At 44.9% G+C, this 23,575-nt stretch overlaps 1 protein-coding gene across 5 annotated transcripts in view; it reads right to left on the minus strand.

The window, feature by feature from the left end:
- The window catches only part of NRF1 (nuclear respiratory factor 1), a 667,443-nt gene that overhangs the window by 431,526 nt on the left and 212,342 nt on the right, over positions 1-23,575 (minus strand). For all 5 annotated transcript variants that reach the window (XM_069229342.1, XM_069229339.1, XM_069229343.1 and 2 more), the window contains exon 5: positions 12,659-12,799. In XM_069229342.1, the coding sequence (XP_069085443.1) occupies positions 12,659-12,799 (141 nt within the window). The remainder of the gene's footprint in view (positions 1-12,658; positions 12,800-23,575) is intronic.

Here is a 23,575-nt window from a genome sequence, read left to right on the forward strand (position 1 = left end):
GCTGGTGCAGTTATTATGAGTGCAGTTTTTCAGGTGAAGACCAGGGGTCCAGCAGGGCAGTCTTTTGCCAGTATGTTCTTACAGCAGGGATCTGATATGTGGGGCAGTTCTGCCATATTTATCCTTTCTCGTGGGTGAGGGAGCAGGATGGGTGCTCCTGACCCAATGGAGCACAGGCAACTGCCCACTGGGGTGACCACTTCCGGAGAAGAGTGGCAAAATGCAATCCCAGAAAAGCAGCATTCTCTAAAAATCAAACGTGGAGAAAATTCCTGCTTGGAGGTTAGATCTGGCTGAGTCCACCCATAGATGTGGCTAAGTCTCCCTAACAAACACCTTACAGCCCTCTCCTAACCTAATCAATTGGGCTCCCACCTGTCTGAGGGAGCAGGAAATGGGGGAGGTCCAGTTTCCGTCCCAAGTGGCTTTCCCTCCTTTAGATACCAGTTTGGCTACTCTCTCCCCACCCCCTCCACCCCTGCCAATTTTGCTCGGTCTTCAGCTGCAGCAGTGCTCCTCCCACCAAATGCTTTTGTCGTCTCAGCCCAGGCCACTTCACACCTCATTATGGTAGCATGGCTCAGGCTGCCAGAAGCTGACCAACCAGGAAAGGGCACTACGCTGAATTTGGTAACTTTCAGAAAAAGTTTTAAGACTATTTCCCTGGGTTCGTTATATTAAATTCAACATGGCAAGTTGTTGGATGTATTGTAACATTTTATTTAGTACCAAACTTGATATATTTAGCTCATCTAAGATTATTATTTAAAAATAAAAAATAAAACACACCACCAATAAAGTCTTCCAATATTAGCCAATGGATCCCATTAACTACAATAGGGAAAACAAATCTTGATGTTTTCCCTTACCAGGGCTTATAAAACATATTTTATAGAGCTTCTGCTTATATTTACACTGCACCCAAGCCTTGAGGCACCTATGGCAGACTTTAGGGGTGACCTGTAGTTTAAGACTTTGGAAGTACTTTTAATTCCAAAGTCGATTTTGGGGTTATTTTTTAACACAAAAGCACCCAGCAAGGCAATCCTGCCTTTATGACAACACTGGAACACCACAGCAGTGCACCTATTGGTGCACTTACTATACTGGGGTCCCTAAACCTACATGCGGTACCATGCACTAGGGACTTATAGGTAGGTTGTCAAAGCCAATTATAATTATGCCTAATTTGCATATGCCATTTTAAACAGAGCATTGGCCCTGTGACGGACGGTGGTTCAATTCTGCCTGTACGGCTGCCCATAGAGATCTAAAGTCAGCGATCAAAACTATTCCATGTAATCGGGATTTAATTAAACAGGCCAGGGGCGATATAAATCAGTCCTTAAAGAGAGAAAGAATGAAATACGCACTAGCGCTTGGGAAGACCTTATGGCAGCGACGGAACTACGGGATCCCTCTCAATTTTGGAAGGTGGTTAATCACCCATATTTTTCAGGAAAGGAAAATAGGGATGACGATTGTTTGATACCAGAGGGAGTTTGGGTAGACCATTTTTCATTTGTATTTCAATCTGCAAATAATCCCAATGACGGAGGGGAGGTATGTGGCCTCCCATGTTCGGCTACTCCAATTCCAGTTAAGAGCGGCATTTTACTTGAGGTACATGAGATCAGTGCAGCAATAACTAAAATGAAACTAAGGAAAGCTCCTGGCCCTGATGGGATACCGGTGGACCTATTTAAATCTCTACCTGATCTGTGGGTTCCATTAATCACAAATGTTCTGAACAGTGCTATTCAAAGTGCTATCCCCTGCTCATGGTTAATGGCAATAATCGTTCCGATCTTCAAAAAGGGTAACAGGCTTGACCCCTTCTGCTATAGACCCATCTCTTTAATAGACTCCACGGCAAAGATACTGGGGAGTGTCATTCTGACCCGGCTCGAGGATTGGGTTGTAAAGACAAACATTTTATCGCCAATTCAATATGGGTTTAGGCCTGGATTAGGCACAGTGGACCAGACCCTAAATTTACATCTTATCCTCAGTAAATATGTTATTGCCAAAAGGGAACCTATCCACTTAGCATTTATAGATCTGTCTAGTGCATTTGATATGGTGAACAGAGCAAAACTGTGGGACATAATGGATACAATGGGCATTGAGCAAGATTTGTTAGTTTTGATCAAACGCTTATACTCTTACCTCTATATTTTAATTCAGTTTGGACAACACGGCGAAAGGTCCCATCCCCTTGTTTCCAATTGAGGTGTTAGACAGGGCTGCACACTGGCACCTTTCCTGTTTTTACTGTACATAAACGGCTTGTATAATTGTTTGGTCCAAAATTGTAAGGATTTCCCAAGGATGAGTTTTAGACAATTGCCAATTTTATTATATGCCGATGATGCTGTTTTAATTGCCCGCACGGCCAATGGTCTACAGACTCTCCTGGATCTTTTTTTAACACACACACGAGAGCTTGATTTGAAAGTCAATTTTTTAAAATCACACGTTATGACCTGCGGTCCTAAAAACACTCGTACCAAATGTTTTAGAATGGGGGGGAACACTTTGACAAAGGTAAAAGACTTTTGCTATCTAGGTCTGTATCTAAGTTCCACTCTGTCTTGGAAATTCCATTTGAATTTTAAGTTTCAACAACTGTCAAGAAATGTTGAGGCAATCTTTTGCTTTGCCCACAGATTAGGGCATAGACCGGTCCACCAGATCCTCACGCTCTACAACTCTAAATGTGTTTCGGCGGCGATTTATGGGGGTGGCCTTTGGGGATATACCAGTCCAAGCATTTTACAGCTTGCAGAGAATAAATTCCTTCATCGGTTACTTATGGTACCTAAGAACATAGCGAACATTTTATGCCATGAGGAACTGGGAATCCGCTACATTACAGATTTGATAGATATTGCCCCACTTTTGCTATGGATAAAAGTATGGTCAAATCCGGCGGCTACTTTAACACACGATTGTGTAAAAGATTATATTTCACTAACAAACTGTAACAAAATTCCATGGCTAAATTTTGTTCACAATGGCTTTCGAAACTTGGATTTGGAGTATATGTATTTTAAACCAGAGCTCCTGCCAGCTAATGCGAAAGAAGGAATGGTTTCTTACCTGTAACTCCAGTTCTCTCGTAGGGGTATTTCCATGATAGTCATAAGCACTGAATAGTTCAGCGCGCCTGCGGGGACCCCGGAGCACTGTTGTGTAATATATTCTTAAGTGCAATCATCAGCTCCTTGACAAAAAAGGTCTGTGAAAAACACTTAAGAATAACAATGTGCAGCCTATGTGAACAGCTACACAGGCCAAATTGTTAGAAGAAAAAACAGTTGTAGTGTAAATTCACGTTTAAACCTCAATTTATTCTATAAATACATAAATAAATACATTCTCATATTTTATTTACACCTCTCATGAGAATAAAACAATGTAGGGCAGTGTAGCCCATAGGCTGCCATTATACAGAATGAAAATAGAGCTGTGCCTTTAAGAAAGTAAAGTCTTCCTGTTTCCCATCATGCACAGCAAAAGGCAGTTGCCTCAGTTCTTTTTTGGAGGCTAGTAACCTGACATGAAGAAACAAAACATTTGTTGGAGTACCAACCTCAATAATATTCATGTTCTATGTCAACTCCACCGGGGAGGAGGGAGGGTTGCTTATGACTATCATGGAAATACCCCTACGAGAGAACTGGAGTTACAGGTAAGAAACCATTCCTTCTCTCGTAGGGGATTTCCATGTATAGTCATAAGCACTGAATAGAGTAGCAAGCCCATCCCCATAACCGCGGTGGAGTAGACATAAGAATACTGAGAAAACATGAATCATGCAAACAAATTCTTGAGCAAGGCCTGTCCAACCTGCGCATCTGCCCTAGCGTCTGCATCAAGGCAGTAATGCTTAGTAAAGGTATGGACCGACCTCCAAGTGGCAGCCTTGCATATTTCTGCCAAAGGGACATTTCTCATCAAGGCTACAGTAGCTGCTTTCCCTCTGGTAGAGTGGGCTTTTGGCCTACCACCAAGGGATTTGTTTGCTAACTGATAACATAACATTATACATGAAACAATCCACCTGGATAAAGATTGTTTAGATGTGCCCAAACCTGTTCTGATTGGGCCATAGTTAATAAAAAGCTGTTGTGATTTTCGTAAGCTTTTTGTCCTGTCCAAGTAAAATTTCAAGACTCTCTTTACATCCAGAGAGTGCAGAGTTCTCTCAGCAGGAGTAGCTGGATTCTGAAAGAAAGTCGGTAATGAAATTGTTTGGTTCACATGGAAGTCGGAGACTACCTTAGGTAAAAATTTTGGATGAGTTCTCATTACCACTTTCGCAGAATGAAAAACCGTGTAGGGTTCCTGAGCACAAAGGGCCTGGATTTCGCTGACCCTACGCGCTGAAGTGATTGCCACCAGAAAAGCAGCTTTCCATGTGAGATGCTGCAGCGATGCCTTATGTATCGGCTCGAATGGCGGCAGCATCAGACGTGATAAGACAACGTTCAGTTCCCATGGAGGAGAAGGCTTTCTAATGGGAGGAAAAACCTTCTTTAAACCTTCTAGGAAATCCTTAATAATCGGAATCCGAAAAAAGGAAGTTTGTGAAGGACTCTTTCTGTATGCCGTTACCGCCGCCAAGTGAACTTTTATTGACGACAGTTGTAAGCCCGATTTTGCCAAACTTAACAAGTATGGCAGGATAGATTGTTCTCCACAGGAAACCGGGTCAATGTTGTTGTGTAAACACCAAATGCAGAATCTCTTCCACTTGCTTGCATAGGCTGATCGTGTGGAAGGGCGCGTTGCTTCCTTCAGAATTTCCATACAGTCCTGAGGTAGGTTCAAGTGCCCATATTGCACTAGCTCAGGAGCCATGCTGCCAAACTCAACGATGAGGGGTTGGGATGAGATATCTGCCCTCTGAACTTCGTGAGAAGGTCCGGACGATATGGTAGCCTGATGTGTGGTTTGAGTGACCGGTGAAGAAGGTCTGGGAACCACCACTGGCGTGGCCACTCCGGAGCAATTAGGATCATTTTGGTCTGAGCATTGGACAGCTTCTGGAGGACCGCCGGAATCAGGGGAAGCGGTGGAAAGGCGTAAAGAAATGCTCCTGACCAGCTTATCCACAGGGCATTCCCCAGTGTCCCTGGATGGTAATATCTGGAGGCGAAGTTTTGGCATTTTTTGTTTTCTGGGGTTGCGAATAGGTCTGTAGAGGGGGTACCCCAGAGTGCGAAAATGGAATGAACGACGTCGTCGTGTAGTACCCATTTGTGGTTCTCGTCCATTACCCGACTGAGGGCATCCGCTTGAACATTCTGGATGCCGGGCAGGTGAGTTGCCACTAGCGACAGGTTCCTGGCTAGAAGCCAATGCCAGATTGTCTGAGCCTCTCTGGATAAAATTCTGGACCTGGTGCCTCCTTGTTTGTTCACGTAGTACATAGTGGCCACATTGTCTGTCTGGAGAAGGAGAGTTTCCGTTCTCAGAGAGGGAAGGAAGGCTTTGAGCGCAAGGTGGACTGTGCGAAGTTCCAGCAGGTTGATGTGATAGAGACTCTCTCTCTGTGACCACTCGCCTTGGACTCGAAGATGTTCCATGTGCGCCCCCCATCCGAGCAGTGACGCATCTGTTACGATGGTTTGAGATGGAGGCCGTTGTTGGAACGGAATACCCACCAAGAGATTGCTGGGTAAACACCACCACTTGAGGGATTGTAGGGTGTGAGGAGAAAGAAGGACTTTGTTCTCCCAATCGTCCCTCAGTTGACACCACTGATCCTCCAGATTTTCCTGCAATGGTCTCATATGGCGGCGAGCATTGGGAACCAGATGGATACAAGACGCCATCGAGCCCAGTAGAGAAGCTATTATTCTTGCAGTGGCTTGAGGTCTTTCCTGCAGTTGTTTGCACTTTTGGAGAATCGATAACCGTCGTTCCTCCGAAGGAAACACCTTTCCTAGCCTGGTATCTACAATGGCCCCTAAGTAATGCAACCTCTGAACAGGTGTTGCTGTAGATTTCAGGAGATTGACTTGAAGACCAAGTTTTTGCAGCAGTTGTAGAGTCCATTCGAAATGTTGTTGTGCCTCGAGACAACTGGAGGCCTTTATGAGCCAATCGTCTAGATAGGGGTAGACGAATATTTGCTGTTTCCTCAAGTGGGCGGCTACTACCGCCATGCATTTGGAAAAAGTTCTCGGCGCTGATTTTAGGCCGAAAGGTAGAACTGCAAATTGGTAATGGCGTTTTCCGACGGTGAACCTTAGGAATTTTCGATGTTTCTTGGTTACTGGGATATGAAAGTAAGCGTCGCAAAGATCTATCGCACAGAGCCAGTCGCCCTGACGTAGATGTTGGTAAATTTGGTGTAAGGCTAACATCCTGAATTTTTCTTTGCAAATCCATTTGTTTGCTGTCCTCAGATCTAAGATGGGACGAAACTCTTGTTTGTCTTTTTTCGGTACAAGGAAATATCTCGAATAAATCCCCTTCCCTTGTTGGCTGATGGGAACGGGTTCTATGGCTCTTTTTTGCAATAGGATATTGACCTCTAACTGTAGAGCTTCGAGATGGTGGTTGGCTGTTTTGGGTGGAACAGATGGTGGAGAACTGGTGAATCTGAGAGCGTAACCATGTCTCACAATATTCAATACCCAGGCGTCTGTTGTGATGCGTAGCCACTCGTCCAGATGATTTGAGATACTTCCCCCTACCGGAGTGGATAACGGAGGAGGGGGAAGCAAAGATTCAGGGCTTAGACGTGGGAGCCTGTCGAGTTGCCTGAGTTTGAGGTGTTGAACGACCCCTTGTCGACCTTCGCTGAGTGGAGAAACCCCTTTGATGCTGCTGTTGTTGCTGCTGCTGGGGGCGCGAAGACATCCAGTGTGGCGACTGATACCGGTGGGTGAAAAGTCGTCGTTGATATGGCCGGAAAACCTTTCTTTGTTCTTTCGGTCTTTCCATGCCTACCGCTTTCAGGGTATCTAGTTCAGCCTTCATTCTAGCCATCTCGTCATCGGCATGAGAACCGAACAAGGTGGAGCCCGAGAAAGGCAAGTTTTGTATTCTCTGCTGCGCTTCAGGTTTGAGTGATGTAAGTCTCAACCATGCATGCCTTCTGAGCGCTATCCCGTGTGCATAATTGTGTGCGGATAGCACCGAAGAGTCAGCTGCAGCACTTATATTTGGTTAGAAACCATGGCTCCCTCACCCACGACCTCCAGGAAATCTTCCCTTTTATCCTTAGGAAGATGTTCCGCAAACTGCATTAAAGAGTCCCAGAGGGCACGGTCGTATCGCCCTAATAACGCAGTAGCGCTGGCTGCCTTCATCGTGGCGGCTGCAGTAGAACATACTTTTCGTCCTGCAGCATCTATCTTTCTGCTCTCTTTATCTGGAGGCGAAGAAGAAGACGGTGAGGTTGAATGCAGTTTCTTTGCCGCTACTATGACCACCGAATCAGGTACTGGGTCCGACCTCAAGAATAGAGGATCTTGTTCTGGTGGACGATATTTTTTAATAAGTCTGGAAGGAGCAGACTTTGTTGCGGCCGGTGCAAGGAAAATATCCATTGCTGGTTCAAGGAGACCTGGAACCAGTGGAAGCAAAGGTCTGGAAGATGTCCTGTGATGCAAGGTCTCGAAGATCACTGACGTCGATGGGGCAGGTACCGCCAGCGGGATGTTCAGCTTGGTCGCCCCTCGTACTAAGACCTCCTGGAACGTATTCACATCATCTATGGGGGACACTCTCGGGAACAGTGAGTCCGATAGGGTTGGAGAGTAGTCCCGTGTAGACGAAGAACGCCTGTGATGTGAATGCTGAGATCTCTGTGATTCATGACGGTGCCGAGAGGAAGAAGAGCGTCTAGAGGAATGTCCCGAACGTCTTACAGACCGCGTTGGAGTCCTCAAAACAGACTCTGAAGGAGGAGCCGGAAGAGGCGCCGTAGGTGTTACCGGCGTCTGTGGCAATGGTGATTGTCGAGGAGAGAGTTGTGGAGACGCTGGAAGGAGGATGAGTGAAGCCGAGGATTCTGAGGTTGTATAAACCCTTCTAGGTCTTTTTGATTGTCTCGACGTCGACACACTCCTCGACGTCGAAGTACGGTGACGGCGAGTGCCCTTCGCCGTCGATTCTTCTCGCCGTTGAGAATCTCTCGACGACGACCCTCGACGTCGCCGTGATGACGGTGAACGCCTACGACGTCGAGCACCCCTCGACGTTGATCGCTCTCGCCGTGTCGACGGCGAGCCGGATTCAGATCTCCTCGACGTGGAACGTCCTCGCCGTGTCAACGGCGACCCAGATCTCGACGGCGAAAGTCCACGCCGTCTCGACGGCGAAATAGTCGTCGACGGCGAGCGATGTCTCTTTCTCGCCGGCGAACCACTCCTCGACGGCGAGCATGTTGGCGCGTTCCTTGCCTCGACGTCGACGCCCTCGACGTCGTCGGAGACCTGTGCCGTTTTTGAGCCGGTCTGGTCTGAGTTATAGAGGAAACAGTGTGAGCCCTGGTAGAAGACTGACCTTCTCCTCGCTCTGTGGTAGAATGACCACTTTTCCTCCTGTCCTCTTTTGCCTGGAGTCGGATCTTCTCCCTGTCACGAAGGGTCCTTCTGGAGAAGGTTTTGCAGATGTCACACGACTCCGGTTTGTGGCTGGATGGAAGGCAAATTATGCAGACCCGATGTGGATCTGTTTTGGCCTTTTTTCTGCCACAAGAAGGGCATTTGTCAAACAGTGAAGGCATTTCTGAAGTAGAAAAACCTCAAAATTCTGTCAGAATCTAACAGAAAAAAGTAGAAAATGATCACTCAATGTTAAAAACGTCGAGTGAAATTGAAATTCAAAAGATTTTAAATGAATTTCTGTCACAAAAGGATTTTGTGAGGTAGAGCTCAATGCTTCAGGGTCCTGTCAGAAAGGAGCCGGAAAAAAGAACTGAGGCAACTGCCTTTTGCTGTGCATGATGGGAAACAGGAAGACTTTACTTTCTTAAAGGCACAGCTCTATTTTCATTCTGTATAATGGCAGCCTATGGGCTACACTGCCCTACATTGTTTTATTCTCATGAGAGGTGTAAATAAAATATGAGAATGTATTTATTTATGTATTTATAGAATAAATTGAGGTTTAAACGTGAATTTACACTACAACTGTTTTTTCTTCTAACAATTTGGCCTGTGTAGCTGTTCACATAGGCTGCACATTGTTATTCTTAAGTGTTTTTCACAGACCTTTTTTGTCAAGGAGCTGATGATTGCACTTAAGAATATATTACACAACAGTGCTCCGGGGTCCCCGCAGGCGCGCGGAACTATTCAGTGCTTATGACTATACATGGAAATCCCCTACGAGAGAAATTGTTAAACTTCGACATAAAGAGCATGTTATGAATCTTAGATACCAAGTGGCAGAGAAATTGAGCTCTTTTAATTCATACATACAAATTCTATCATCAGACTTGCTAGAACCTTATTTTGTTTGGTTCCCGACCCCTTGTTTATACTCTTTACTCGTACTTTTTAGATTTAATCTGATCCATTTTAGAGTGGCGTTCCCGATAAAATGTGTGTGGGGAATAAACACTACCGCCATGCCCTTGTGATAACTTTTTGAAACAAAGTACTTGCCACTTTATTTTATTCTGTAAACTTTACTCAGTTTCCCAGGAAATCCTTTTTATTACCCATTTTGCGTAACTTGCACACTTCTTCCTACAAAGAAGGATTGACTGGCATCCAAAGCCTCTCATCCAAACAAATCTGCATTTCTATTCTTAGTTTTATTAAATCCGCTATCACCATTAGAAACCGATATGAACTGGTAATGTGACTATTTATTAAGAGAAACTAGGCATTGTCTTATTACTATATTGTCTTATCATTATATACGCTTTTATAAGTATTTATTATCTTATACTGTTTTAGTAAGCTTGGGCGGTAAGCTTAGACTTAATAGATTTGCTTTTTATGAATGCCGTAAGTACTGTATTTTATGATGACTTTTATGTATGTATGTATACTTTTATGGCTAAACGCCAAATAAAGTTATTTTGACTGACTGACTGACTGATTAGCAGTGCCCAGGGCACAGTCAGTCAGAAATCACCACTATCAGCTAAAAATGGGGGCAAAAAGTAAGGGGGCTTCTGCAATCAGCCATTTATCCCACAGTAATGGAAAAGCTCTGCTGGGTTGCATGTATTCTAGCAATATTGGTACCTGGATACCTTTATCTAAAATCCAAATATTTGGTTGTGTCGTTGTTAGGTCTGTTGAAGATTTTATTTTATATTTGAAAAAGATTGTTGGTGTTGTCATCAAGATATTTGTCGGCAACCTGGCTGCCATCGACTACATCATTATCTAAGTCTTCGACAATGAAACTAACGTAGCTGTCGTCCGACATCAAAGGTGTAGACATATCCGCCATCAAAGGTGGTCTCGTCGATGCGTTCTTCAACAACAGAAGTTTCATTGACAAGGAGTCTGTCAACTGTTTTAAATTAACTTCTAGATGGTACTTGCAGCAACAGTGTTGAAGGCTCAGACTTGGATCTTACAGGTTCCGATGTTGTAGCTGCTTTTTCTTGTTTCACAACATCCAAGGCAGGACTTTGCTCAGTGTGCTTCCTTTCATGTTCACTTTGGTAGGACTTTCAGAAGCATCTCTATATCAGGGGTCAAATCTATAGTCATGGTTTGTTTTTTTGTTTAAAAAAATAAAAAATTGTGCATTCATCCATAGAGGATGGATCTTCTCTGGCCTTCACCTTTTGGAGCCATAGGGAGAGGATGTGGCACAGTGGTAAGAGCAACTGACTCTGGAGCAAGGGATCCAGGTTTGAGCCTCAGCGTAACGTACTGTGATTCTGTGAAAATCACAATCTCCCTGTGCCCATGGACAGCGCATGGATGCCCTCAAGGGTGATAAGCCACACTATATAAATCTACACATTTCATTTCTATAAGTAATCTGCCTTTTCTGTCCTTCAGAGGATTCACAGTAAAAGTACTTGCATTATTTAGCGCTTTAAACTGGTAAAGGCACTCTATGTAAGGATTATTAGAGTAACGACGGAGCTTACCACAGTGACAAGGAATACAAACTTTAAGAAGCGTTTGACATTTTGTATGTCAGAAAAGTACATCCAAATGATACATTAACAGGTGTTACCAGAAGGCAGATGAAGCTAAAGTCTAAATGAATACAATCTGCTTCACAGAGAAAAAACCTGAGCAGAATTGAGGGAGAATCCTGTCACAACATGCAGTAAGAAATCAGCAGTATGGCGGTCCTCACGGTGAAAAGTGCTTCCTCGCCTGCATCCTGAATGGCTGGAGCTTGGTCCTTCTCAAATCATGTGAACTAGTTAGCAATATCAATGTTTTGAGCTTTGTTAAGCTATGCTTTTTCTGCACACTGCCTACTATAATTATTATGGGACTCCAATCTTGACGACGTGTAAGATTCAAGCATGTAAGTCTATGAAAGATTCAGTACTTGAGAACAAGCAGTTTTGTGCAGCCCCCACATTTACTCAGATGGCATTACAGTTTTCATGATAAAACACAATTTCAGACTATAGGGTAAATTTACTCACACAGCACTGGTACAGAACCGTAAATCTAGATGCCATTGAGGGCAAAAGAAACTACAGAGATTACATCACCCAATGGACTGGAAGGAAAAGTCAACAGTGCAAAAACAGGCTTAGGCGCTTGAGCCTAAAGTTGATGGCTTTTCATGGCACTTCCTGAATAAAGAACAGAATCAGTGCAAGTGGTAAAGCCTGGCCACGGATTGGAAATTAAGTAAACAAGACACAGAACCCAACCTTTTGTAGTCCTAAAAAAGGGATATAAATCAGATAATACATCACAGGCACTACAGCATTGTGGAACAAAAGACATGTTTAGCCTTCACTGTTATACAATGTTGTACCATTAATAAGAAGGCTTTTCCATCAGAGCAATTACTGGGAATGACCTCTGATACATTAGGTTGCAAAACTGGACATGTGAGGAGGATGAATGCATAGGAATGATAAGTGGTATGTGCACACAAAATCGGTTAACACAAGCAGGTTAACCCCTGTTGAACTAGTGCTTTATCCTGGTCAGATTTATACATTATGAGAATAGGGATGTCTGGGCTAGGAAAATTTGTCTGCAACAAGTCACAGATGTCTAAAGAGGAGGAAGTCTAGTCAGGACTCATCGTTCCTGCTCCTCAAGCGCCTACGTTTTTAACTTATTGACACTATAGTGATTTAACCCTATAACGAAACATTGGTACTTGTTTGACATTAGGGAGTTTGACAGGATGCACTTAAATACGTCTGAAGTAACCAACAACATTTTCAAACATCTTGCTTTTACTTTGTGATGAAGTGTCTTTGTAACTGATAGGCCAAAATGTCGGCCCAGGGATCATACTTACACTTCTGGAATATACTTCATATAAACTATGAGATGAAAGGCAATACCGACAAAGAAAAAGTGAAACCAATAGTGCACTTACTAGCACTGTGTTGACTAGGAGCAGTCACGTGCACACTGGTGTCATTTCACTGTCCAAAGTTATTGTGGTCATATTTTTTTTGTTTAGGTCCATTGTGCGAGCAATTCTGACTGCTCTTCCCAATATAACTCACCTGGGTCATCTTGTCCACAGACACTGGAATGCCATCAATATTTAGTGGTGGCAGCTCCGGGTTCATCTCTTGTGGTGCAGGGGCATGTTCAGCTAACGCAGACTCCAGATCTTCCAGGATCATGCTCTTGTACTTGCGCACCTGTGGAGAGAAGGGTAAGCCAACATAAACAACGCGAGATGCAGCAAGAGATGGCGAGTGCTAGGTAACCGGTGCTGGCTCTTGGGGATTTAGGAGGTGTAACGAGAAAACAATGTCACAGCTGGAAGATGGAAATAAGCTGCTGCTTTCCATTTTCACCCTTCAACAGACAACCAATAAAAAGATGATGAAACTTTGAGCAATATCATTTAGCTTTCAAATGAGGAAGGAAGGCAGGAACAGGCAGACTTGAATCAGAAAACCACATTTCTCAACACAATTTTGACATTTTACTGGGACATACCCCATTTTTACTATTTTTTGTGCTTTCAGCCTCCTTCCAGTTAGTGACCGAAATGGGCATGAAACCAATGCTAGATCCCAGAAAGCGAAACATTTGTTAAAAGTAGACAAAATTCTGAATTTAGCAAGGGGTAATTTGTGTAGATCCTACAAGGGTTTCCTAGAGAAAACAACAGCTGAAATAAAAAAAATACTGAAACTGAGGTGAAAAACACAACCCATTTTTCTCCAAGTTTTACTCTAACTTTTTCGTGCGATGTCCGATTATTGAAAATAATATACCATTACGTCTGCTGGACTCTTCTGGTTGGGGGATATATAGGGCTTGTAGGTTCATCAAGAACCCTAGGTACCCAGAGCCAATAAATGAGCTGCACCTTGCAATGGGTTTTCATTCTGTACCGGGTATACAGCAATTCATTTGCTGAAATATAAAGAGTGAAAAATAGGCATAAAAAAAATCTTTGTATTTCCAAAATGGGCACAAGAAAAGGTGTTGAGAAGCAGTGGTTATTTGCACATCTCTGAATTCCGGGGTGCCCATACTAGCAAGTGAATTACAGGGCATTTCTCAAATAGATGTCTTTTTTACACACAGTCTTACATTTGGAAGGGGAAAATGTAGAGAAAGACAAGGGGAAATAACACTTGTTTTGCTATTCTGTGTAGGCCCAATATTCGCGACAGAAAACAACATGGACACATCACATTTTTACACTGAAATCTGAAGTGTTTTTTGCAAAGTGCCTAGCTGTAGATTTTGGCCTCTAGCTCAGCCGGCACCTAGGGAAACCAACCAAACCTGTGCCTTTTTGAAAACTAGACACCTAGGGGAATCTAGGATGGAGTGATTTGTGGGGCTATCACCAGGTTCTATTACCCAAAATCCATTGCAAACCTCAAAATCTGGCTAAAAAACAACAACTTTTTCCTCACATTGTGGTGACAAAGTTCTGGAATCTGAGAGGAGCCACAAATTTCCATCCACCCAGCGTTCCCCCAAGTCTACCGATAAAAATGGTACCTCACTAGTGTGGGTAGCCTTAGTGCCCGCAAATTGAAATGCCCCAAAACACTATCTGGACACATCAAAATGATCAAATACAAAACTACCTGTTTTTGTGGGGGGGATAGGGGGAACCTGCGTTTTTGGTCCTCGGCTCAGCAGCCATCTAGGGAAACCTGCCAAACCCAGACATTTCTGAAAACTAGACACCTGAGGGAGTCCAGGGAGGTGTGACTTGCGTGGATCCCCCAATGTTTTCTTACCCAGAATCCTCAGCAAACCTCAAATTTAGCTAAAATGAAAAAAAAAAAAAATCACATTCTTCCCACATTTGTGTGTGGGATCACGGCACTGGGACAAATTTCCCATCACCCAACGTTCCCGTCAGCCTCCAGGTAAAAATGATACCTCACTTGTGTAGGTGGGCCAAGTGCCTGTGACAGGGAAGATCCAAAAACATTTCGCAATTGAGGGGGAACCAAAGCGGGTCAAAAAGGGCAGTTTGAAAAAAAACAAATTTTTAGACTGACAAGTGCATCAGAATTTTTATCGGTATAGATGAGACAATGCTGGGAGGTAGGAATTTTGTGGATTCCTGCAGGTTCCATCACAAAAATGTGGGAAAAATGTGTGAGTTCCAGCAAAGTTGGAGGTTTGCAGGGCATTGTGGGTAAGAAAATGGTGTGGGGTGCATGTGAAGCATACCACCCTGGAATCACCCAGATGTTTAGTTTTCAGATGTGTCTAGGTCTTGTTGATTTTTCTACATGGCTGTGTCCCAAAGTCCAAAAAAGTGCAGCCCTCACCATTCCAAGTGGAACGACTTTGAGAGTTAGCCAAGCTCTCATGGCCCAAATGAAAAACCAAAACCCAAAATAATCACGTCCTCTTGTGTGCCGTGGGATAAGATGTTTTAGTGTGGGAGAGCTGAAAGACCATACTGGTTGGTGGCCACCACCCTATTTTTTTTTATTCCCTGGCATCTAGTAGAGTTTCTGCACTAGTGGGCAGAACAACTTTGGCCCTATATATTTGGGGTGGGGGTATGGCCATACCCCCACCCTCTTATTTTGGAGAAAAAAAAATATCTTCTCTGGTGGGCTTTCCGCCCTTGGGGGCAGATGGGCCTTGCAAAAATAGGCCAATCTGCCCCCAAATGGCCAACAGTAATGTGCCCCCATGGGGAGCGACCCCTGCCCAAGGGGCTGCCCCCCAAACAAAACACACACATACACTAACCCGTGGTGCCTAAGTGGTTTCTGCACCCCTCCCCCTTCCTGGGGCAGATCGGCCTAATAGAAATAGGCCGATCTGCCCCCAAGGGGAGCAGAAATGGCCTAAAATAAATTTGTACCCCCAGGGGCGCTCCCCTTGCGTGAAATTGTCACCAAAAAAAAAAAGAAAAAAAAAAAAAAACTGGTGCCTAGTGGTTTCTGCCCCCCTTTGGGGGCACATTGGCCTAATAAAAATCAGCTGATCTGCCCCCAAAGGGGGCAGAAATGGCTTCTAAGTAATTTCGCCCCCCCCCCCCGCCGGAGCAACCATTGCCGAAGGGAAGCGATTCCCCTTCTATCCCTGCAGTGGGGGCGCCAAGGCAAGGCTAATGGGGGGAGCGCTAGTGCTCACCCCCGCACCCCCCCCCCCCCAATGAGCCAGCCCCAGGACGTAATGGTTACATCCTTGGCGCCTCAGTGCCGCAGCCAAGGATGTAGCCATTACGTCCTTGGCTGCGAAGGGGTTAATTTTGTTAGTACTGTGTTCATTTTCCACATTGGTACTGAAACTGATCTTGGTGGAGAAATTCTCTTTTAGCTCTCTAAAAACCTTCACTTTTGGTGAAATGAAGAAACTATCACACGAGGTGTGGGCTACAGTAGTTGTCAGGTGTACCTTTAGTGATGAATAGGTTAATACGCTATCCAACAGGTGAGGGAGGTGAGGGAGGTATGTTAGTACAGTTTAGCGTCTTATATTGGGTTCCATTCCTTTTGTATTTGTGCAGCTGTGGATATACCTTTTCCCTGTGTCTTCTTGCTTTTTTAAGCATTTCCTTTGTCCTGGGCATTATTTGCAGATGCCCAAACTCCATGTATTTAGGAGCTATGCAGCTAGGCTGAGTGTTGCTGGCTCCGGGTGATTCACTTTCCCCTTCTGCATTGTTAGCAAGTCCTGATCTGATTTGACTGTGAATATTTGTCCCCTGGACAACTCAAGTTGATCAGCGTACCAAGTCTGTCTGGCCCATTGAGGGGCTAGGACAGTGGTTCCCAAACTTTTTCGACCCGCTGCTCCCTTGACCAACTGGCCGTTTATTTGGCAGGTGGTGGGGGTGGTTACAGTGTGCACTGTAATTCTCATTCATCAGCCTTCTAGCAGAGACGCTGTATAAAGATGCCTAATGCAGCATCAGTTCACAGTGAAGGAAAAGGGAATACATTAAGATGCCAAATGCAATCCTGGCAGCTTGTTTCTGTACACCAGACACTGAAAGAGGATGTGTGTAAATTCCTACTGCATACATCCTGGAATCAAAATTATATCAATTTGTTGCAGGGGTAGGCCTGAGAATCTATGATAATTTGAAGGCCCGACTGACTGTTACTAACACAGGAATGTAGAAAAACACGTTAACACAAGCATGTTTCACTACTTCAAAAGAGTAAAATATGAGCAGTATTCCAGCAAAGCTGAGAATGCAACAATGAAAACAAAACTGAGTCACCTTGAGTGTGTTAGGGTAGGGGTACCATTCTTCTGAAAAACTTCACTTTTGGTCTGGATGAGGTGGCTTACAAAAGTGGAAACATGGATAAGTAAAACTAAAGTTGTTCTTCAGAAATAAAAATGATGCAACTAGAGCTGCTGTTCCGAAGTCTGTAAATCTGTGCTCATACTGGCATCTGTGGCTATTACAGGAACTGCAGTTGACTGAAACGATCTGCAAAGGTTCATTCCTGAACAATGCGTGCAGCATTGATAGTTTTGAAGTGACTGTGGCGCCCCTGGCTGAGATTGGTGGCGCACTGTTTGAGAACCACCGGGCTAGGAGGATAAGGTTTGTCCCTTGTTACATGGCTTTTTGCAAGCACTTGTGTATTAGGGGAACTGATGGAAAAAGGTAAGGAAATGTCATTGACCAGCTTAGTGACCAGAGATTCCCTTCTGACCGGTGGTGTTGAAACCTGGAAACAAAGTGTTGCCATTTTTATTTTCTTCCCCAGACCTTGCATACCTTTGCCAGTGTTTCTTGTTCCAGCTCCCATTCGAGTGAACTGCTTTCCTATCTGCTTAGTTTGCACACTTCCATGTTTTCCTTCCATGGAAAGTTAACGGTATGAAGTGTGATGATCTTTGAAATTGCCCATTGCTCTATTTCTTGGGCTGGTTTCCTCAGGGTGTATGATTTTGTGCCTCCCTGATTGCTCAGATACAACATGGTTGTATCGCTGTCTGTTTGTATTAGCACATTTCTTCCTGTGATGTGAGCTTGGAAGGCTTTTAGTGCTAGGAACACTGTCTTCATTTCCAGGAAGTTGATGTGCTTCAGTGCATCTGTGTTGTTCCGTTGGGGGTGGGACGGTGTGAGAGTGTGTGAGTGAGTGTGTGTGAGAGAGAGAGAGAGAGAGAAAGAAAGAGAGAGAAAGAGAGAGATAGATAGATGGTTATTGTAGGAATTGGTGTCTTGAATTGTCTGCCTGTGGTCACTTGTCTTGATTTCAACAATAGTATTTCCCTTTGTACTTTTGCTGTGACAACCACTAGATCCTCCCAACTCCCGTCAGCTTGTGATAATTTGCTGCTAATCCACTTTTGGAAAGGTTGCATGCGAAATCTTGTATGTGTTATGAGTGATATGCATTAGTTTCATGACTGTTCTCACAGTCAGAGACTGCCACTTCTAATATAGGTGAATTTGCCCTGCCATTGCAGAGACTACGCACAGGAACATCTGGGGTGCCGTCTGTCACACATGGGATGGCATACCAACAACCTGTTGTTGACGGCATCTACAACAATTTATTTATTTATTTTAAATCCTGACCCAGCCACTTGATGGTGGAAAAATGTGCAGCATTTGAATCCAGAAAATAATTCATGCTGCCCAACTATTACTCCTAGTTGACAGCTGGGCTACTACCATCTAAATGAGAGTTTCATACACACTCGTTTTAGAACTTGGGCAAAGCACTTTAGACTGGACCCAACTTATTCAGAATAGGTAAACCCCCTCTCAGGGAGGCAAATTACAGAATTGATGAGTTCATTAAGTGTCTCGCCCAGACTCCACTGCTCCAATGACACGCAGGCTATGTGAATTTTAAATCGTAACTAACAGCCAGCCCCAGTCAAAGGCTGATGACCTAGGGACGTATCGCCAAGAGCTCTGTATGGCTCAGCGCCGCAAGAGACTGTTTTCTGTTTTGGATGTGAGGGGGCTACAGACCATGTATGTAAAGCAGAATTTTATAGAGTTAATGCATTAGCTTTAGATAGAACAGGTCGGAAACAGCAAGGCAATATGCATTCATTGTTTCAGACGTTTGCTGTCTGCCCTCCTGCATTAACAATTTTTTTTAAAACAATTATGTTTTTAAAAGCGCCTCAAACACAAAATAGGCACTAGATTCTCCGCTTAGCCAGCGCAGGAAGCTCTCTATGATACTGCCCTAAATAAGCATAAACTGAACACATATGCCAATGGGTATTCACCATGTTAAGAGAAAGAATACAAAGGTTAAAAGAATAATAAATCAATCATGGTTTTTATGAAGCGCTGCACCGTCACCCTTGCGATTCTCTGGGCGATGGGGATCCGTGTCTCAGTCGAAAAGCCATGTCTTTAGCTGTTTCCTGAACACCGCCAGAGAGGGTGCCGTCCTGAGGTGTAGGGCAAGACTGTTCCATACTTTACCTGCAATGAAGGAGGAGGCGCGGCCACCAATGCAGGAGTGGCGGATGCAGGGGCCATGTGCAAGGCTGAGGTGGCAGAGCGAAGGTGTCTTGCAGGAGTATGGATTTTCAATCTGTAGTTGATGTACGCTGGTCCTTGATTATGTAGACCTTTAAAGTCAGCACCAGGAACTTGAACTGGCACCTCTTCTGGACCGGGAGCCAATGAAGGGCTCTAAGGTGGAGGGCGACACTGGTGCGTCTTGGGAGGTCCAAGAAGAGTCTGGCAGCTGCGTTCTTTATGGACTGCAATTTAAGTGGCAGGGCGAGGAGACCGGCATAGTGTGTGTTGCCGTAGTCTAGATGGCTGGTTATCAGGACATGCGTGGCTGGCTTTCTTTCACAGAGGGGGGATCCACTTGAAGGTCCTGCAGAGCATCCTGAGTATGCAGAGGCAGAAGGAGCTTCATCACGAGTCGGCTGTCGATGGTGATGCCGAGACTGCAAGCATGGGCTGAAGAGGTGGGTGGGGGGTCTGAACTGAGCTGGCCCCCAGCTGTGGTCCCATATGTTGAAGTTTTTTCCAAAGATCAGGATTTCAGCCTTGTCTTGAGGCAGCTGTTCACCCACATGGCCACGCCCTTCATGGCGTTATGGAAGTTGGTTTTGGCATTGTGGGGGGTCCTTGGTGAGGGAGAGGATCAGTTGGGTTTCATCTGCGTAGGAGAATATGGTAATGCCGTGCGATCTGATGATATTTTGGGGGGGGGGGTTCATGTAGATCTTAAAGAGGGTGGGGCTGAGGGCAGATCCTTGGTGTACACCGGAGCTGATGGTTTAGGGAGCGGAGGTGAAAGGAGGGAGGTGGATGGTTTGCGTGCAGCCTGTGAGAAAGGAGGCGATCCTTTTGAGGGTGTGTCTGATGCCAATGTTGTGAAGTCTCTGGAGGAGAGTGTGGTTGTGATACCATGTCGACAGCCGCAGAGAGGTCTAGAAGAATTAGTGCTGCTGTTTCTCCCTGGTTGGAGGGTTCTGATGTCATACATGGCTGCAACCAGAGCAGTTTCCGTGCTGTGGCTTGTTCGAAACCCAGATTATGAATAGTCCAGTATTTGGTTTTGTTTAGGTATTTCGTGGGCTGCTTGATGCTGACTTTTTCGATATCCTTTGTGGGGTACAGTAGTAGGGAGATGGGTCAGTAGTCTGAGATCATTGGTGTCTGCTGAGGGCTTCTTGAGGAGGGAGGGGATCTAATCATGTTTCCAGGTGTCCGGGAAGGAGGCAGAAGAAATGGAGGTGGTAATGACATCTGTTAGATTGGGCTGATAGCGTTGGCACCAGTGTTACCAAAGAGGCGGTGGAGGCAAGGGTCGATTGGTGCCCGTGAGGGGGAGGAGGTTATGATGTTGGCTGTGGTCTGAATAGTGACTGGGGTCCGTGAGGAGACTGGGGCTGTTGCTTGCTGGCCCATGGTCAATGTCAGTGGTCTTAGGTTGGGGGAGCGAAGTTTTTGTAGATAGTGATAATTTTGCTTTGAAAGTAGTTAGACAGGGAGTCGCAGAGTTCCTGGGAGGGGGAGATGCTGGTTTCAATGGCTGTGGGGTTGACAAATTTGTTGATAATTTTGAAGAGTTCCTTGGAATGGTTGGTAGCGGTGTTGATGCAGGTGGTTATTGATGCTTTCTTGGTAGCCTTGATGTGATTGTGGAAGCTGCTAAAGGCTATCTTGAAGGTCGTTCTGTCAGAGGGGTCCTTGGTTGAACACCACATTTTTTGGAGTTGTTGGCAGCTGCGTTTGATTTGACCCCTGGGATGTACCAGCTGGCTAGCTTGGAGCATTGTTAGGTTTGGCCAGTTTTAGAGGAGCAACTTTCTCCGCGTAGCTGGTGATCCAGTTGGAGAAGTTCTTGACAGCCTGGTTGAGGAGTCGTGGATGTGGGCTTTGCAGTGTGTGGGGTCTCTGACCAGAGGTCTTCGGTAACCTTGCCCCAGCTGCGGCAGGGGGTGGTGGTGGTGGGGGGTGGGTTGGGGTCAATATTTGGTGGTGGGGTGATGAGTGAAGTGGATGAGGAAGTGGACGATGTGGTGGCCCAACTATATAGGGTTGGAATTGTAATAGAATGAGATCCGGTTGCTGGATGTGAAGATTGCATCAAGATTGTGCCCTGCTTTGTGGGTGGGCAGGTTAACAATAACAAAAGAACTGCAGAACGAATTGCATCATGGTGTTTCCATGGCAAAATGAACACCACAGATACCAACATCAGCTCACAGACACAAACAATATGTAAAATACAGACTATTATTACCAATAACTCAGTAAGCAAAGATCTTAGGCTTTCAGTCATCATCAATTAGCTCAAATATCACCACTTGGCGGTAAGGAACAGAATCAGGTTCACACCCATACAAAATAGCAAATGCGAAGACATCCTCTGGTCACACTTACTGTTCATTACATTACTACCAGCCTAGAATGCCTTTACAAATTATTAACCACCAATCTTTCGTTATTATTTTTTTGGGGTTAGCTTGAGATAAAAATCCATATCTAGAAGTTTGGAGGCCATTTAACTGTTGGTTTTCAGAATACTCCCATGCTTTCCAATCAGAGAATGAATGGCTTTCGACCAAAAAATAAAAAAAAGAGTGAGTGTGAGAGAAAGAGAGAGTTCTCGCAAGAAAATTTCATGCTTTACAGTTCTCAATTCTAAGAGGCAAATTCAAGACCAAACAACCCAATGGGAATTTTGAGTATATGGTTCTCGGTCAGTGAGAAGGTGAGAAGCATGGGTGAGAGTATTTATCATTCGGTGTTTCCTTGAGAGAATGAATATATATGTAGAGTATCCCCCTACTGTACATTATGGGACTAGTGAAGTCTGTTCTGTGAATATAAAGAGGAGGAAAGCCGAAGGCGGAGTTCCTTTAGAATGTCATGGAGCTTTGACGTGACTTGCAATATCCTCAAAATATGTCAGGGTACTTAACTCCTTAAAACCCCATCACACTTTCCCTAAACTGCTTAAACCTTTAGTATTTTGTTCTTTCACGTGAAAGGGATAGGATGCTTGAAGAAATTAGAACAATGTACAGCAAAATTAAACATCAACGTCCAGATATTTTTTTGTAAAAAAACCATTAGAATTGTTTAATGTGTGAGACTTAAAATAACGTCCTAATTCAGAAGAATATGCAAACATTCTTTCTTTCCTATAATTACCTAACCTACGCAAAAAATGAACATATCAAATATCCTTTTCTATGACCACTGGTCATTTAGGAAACGAGATTAGAGGAAGCAAAGGACAGCCTCACCACCCCAACTCCTTGCCTCCAATGTCACCCTTCTGGGTTTGGAGCAACAGTCTGTCACGTCCCAGCCAAGGTGGACATGGCACTTCAGCAACTGACGCATACAGCCTTTCTGTCCCACCCCACCATCCCCTCTCCCTGAAAGGCAAACTGGAGGGTGGTAGGGTGGCCGAGGGAGAGGAGTGGCATAGAGTGGCACAGAGTGATGCAGGGTAGCGCGGCACAGAGTGATGCAGGGTAGGGCGGCACAGAGTGATGCAGGGTAGGGCGGCAGAGGGGCGCAGAGCGTAAGAGTGCAGTGTGGCTGAGTGTGCAGTGTTGCAGAGTAGCGTCAGTGCAGTGGAGAAGAGTGGAGCAGCGTAGATACTGCACATCTTACAGTGTCTCCCAAAAGTGTCTGGTCACAGGGTAACCACTACACAGTGCAGTGAGGATGCCATGGAACCATGAAGACGGACACCCACACTTCTAGCATTACCCCATTTTGTAACGTATGATAGGATCGCAGCGCCTGTGAGCATAATAGGCCCCAATGGATCAATGAGTTTGAGAACAGTTCAACCGAAGCACACAGTCAAGCAACATTTCAAGAGTCTATTTTTCCAACACTGAACCGGTGCTAAGTGAAACTGAAGACAGATCATGGGATGATTTCCAGGAATCCTCCCCAATCAGGTTGTCGAATCTAACTATACCATATGCGACTTGAGTGTGCCAGTGAAATAGGCACCCACCTATCATGAGCACTAGGGCCTGCATCATCCTAGAGTGGAGTTCAGCCATGAATGTGGCTGTGCACTTTGAGACTTTTGTGGGCCGGAGCCCACAAATCTATCATGGCTCTAACTGTGAGAGGGTGCGCCTGATCATGCACCAGTCATCTGTAGTATAAACCTTATAAACCCAGTCTACTAAGCAAATGTGATCACACAGTCGGAGCCCATATCAGGGGTAAGGCACAACCATGACCAAGTAGGCCAGCTGATGAGCAAAGTGATAGGAAAACATCTTGAGTAGCTGTAGCTCCACAGATTCCGTGGTTGCATGAAAACGGGAGGGTTGTCTGGGCTTGCAGACAGTTAAAATAAATGCTTTTATGTAATCATTGATTAGTCGTAGAGCTTGCTTTGGGACTAGTCTGGGGGTCAGCATTCCCAGGAGTTGTACCACAACAACCACCATTTTGACTGCCTGTCTTCTTCCCCATACAGACACCTGCTGTGTGGACCAGCATGTAAAATCATAGCCTGTCTTGGCACCAG

This window comes from Pleurodeles waltl, chromosome 4_1 (genome assembly GCF_031143425.1).
Source record: "Pleurodeles waltl isolate 20211129_DDA chromosome 4_1, aPleWal1.hap1.20221129, whole genome shotgun sequence".
In the NCBI taxonomy this organism is placed as follows: Eukaryota; Metazoa; Chordata; class Amphibia; order Caudata; family Salamandridae; genus Pleurodeles; species Pleurodeles waltl.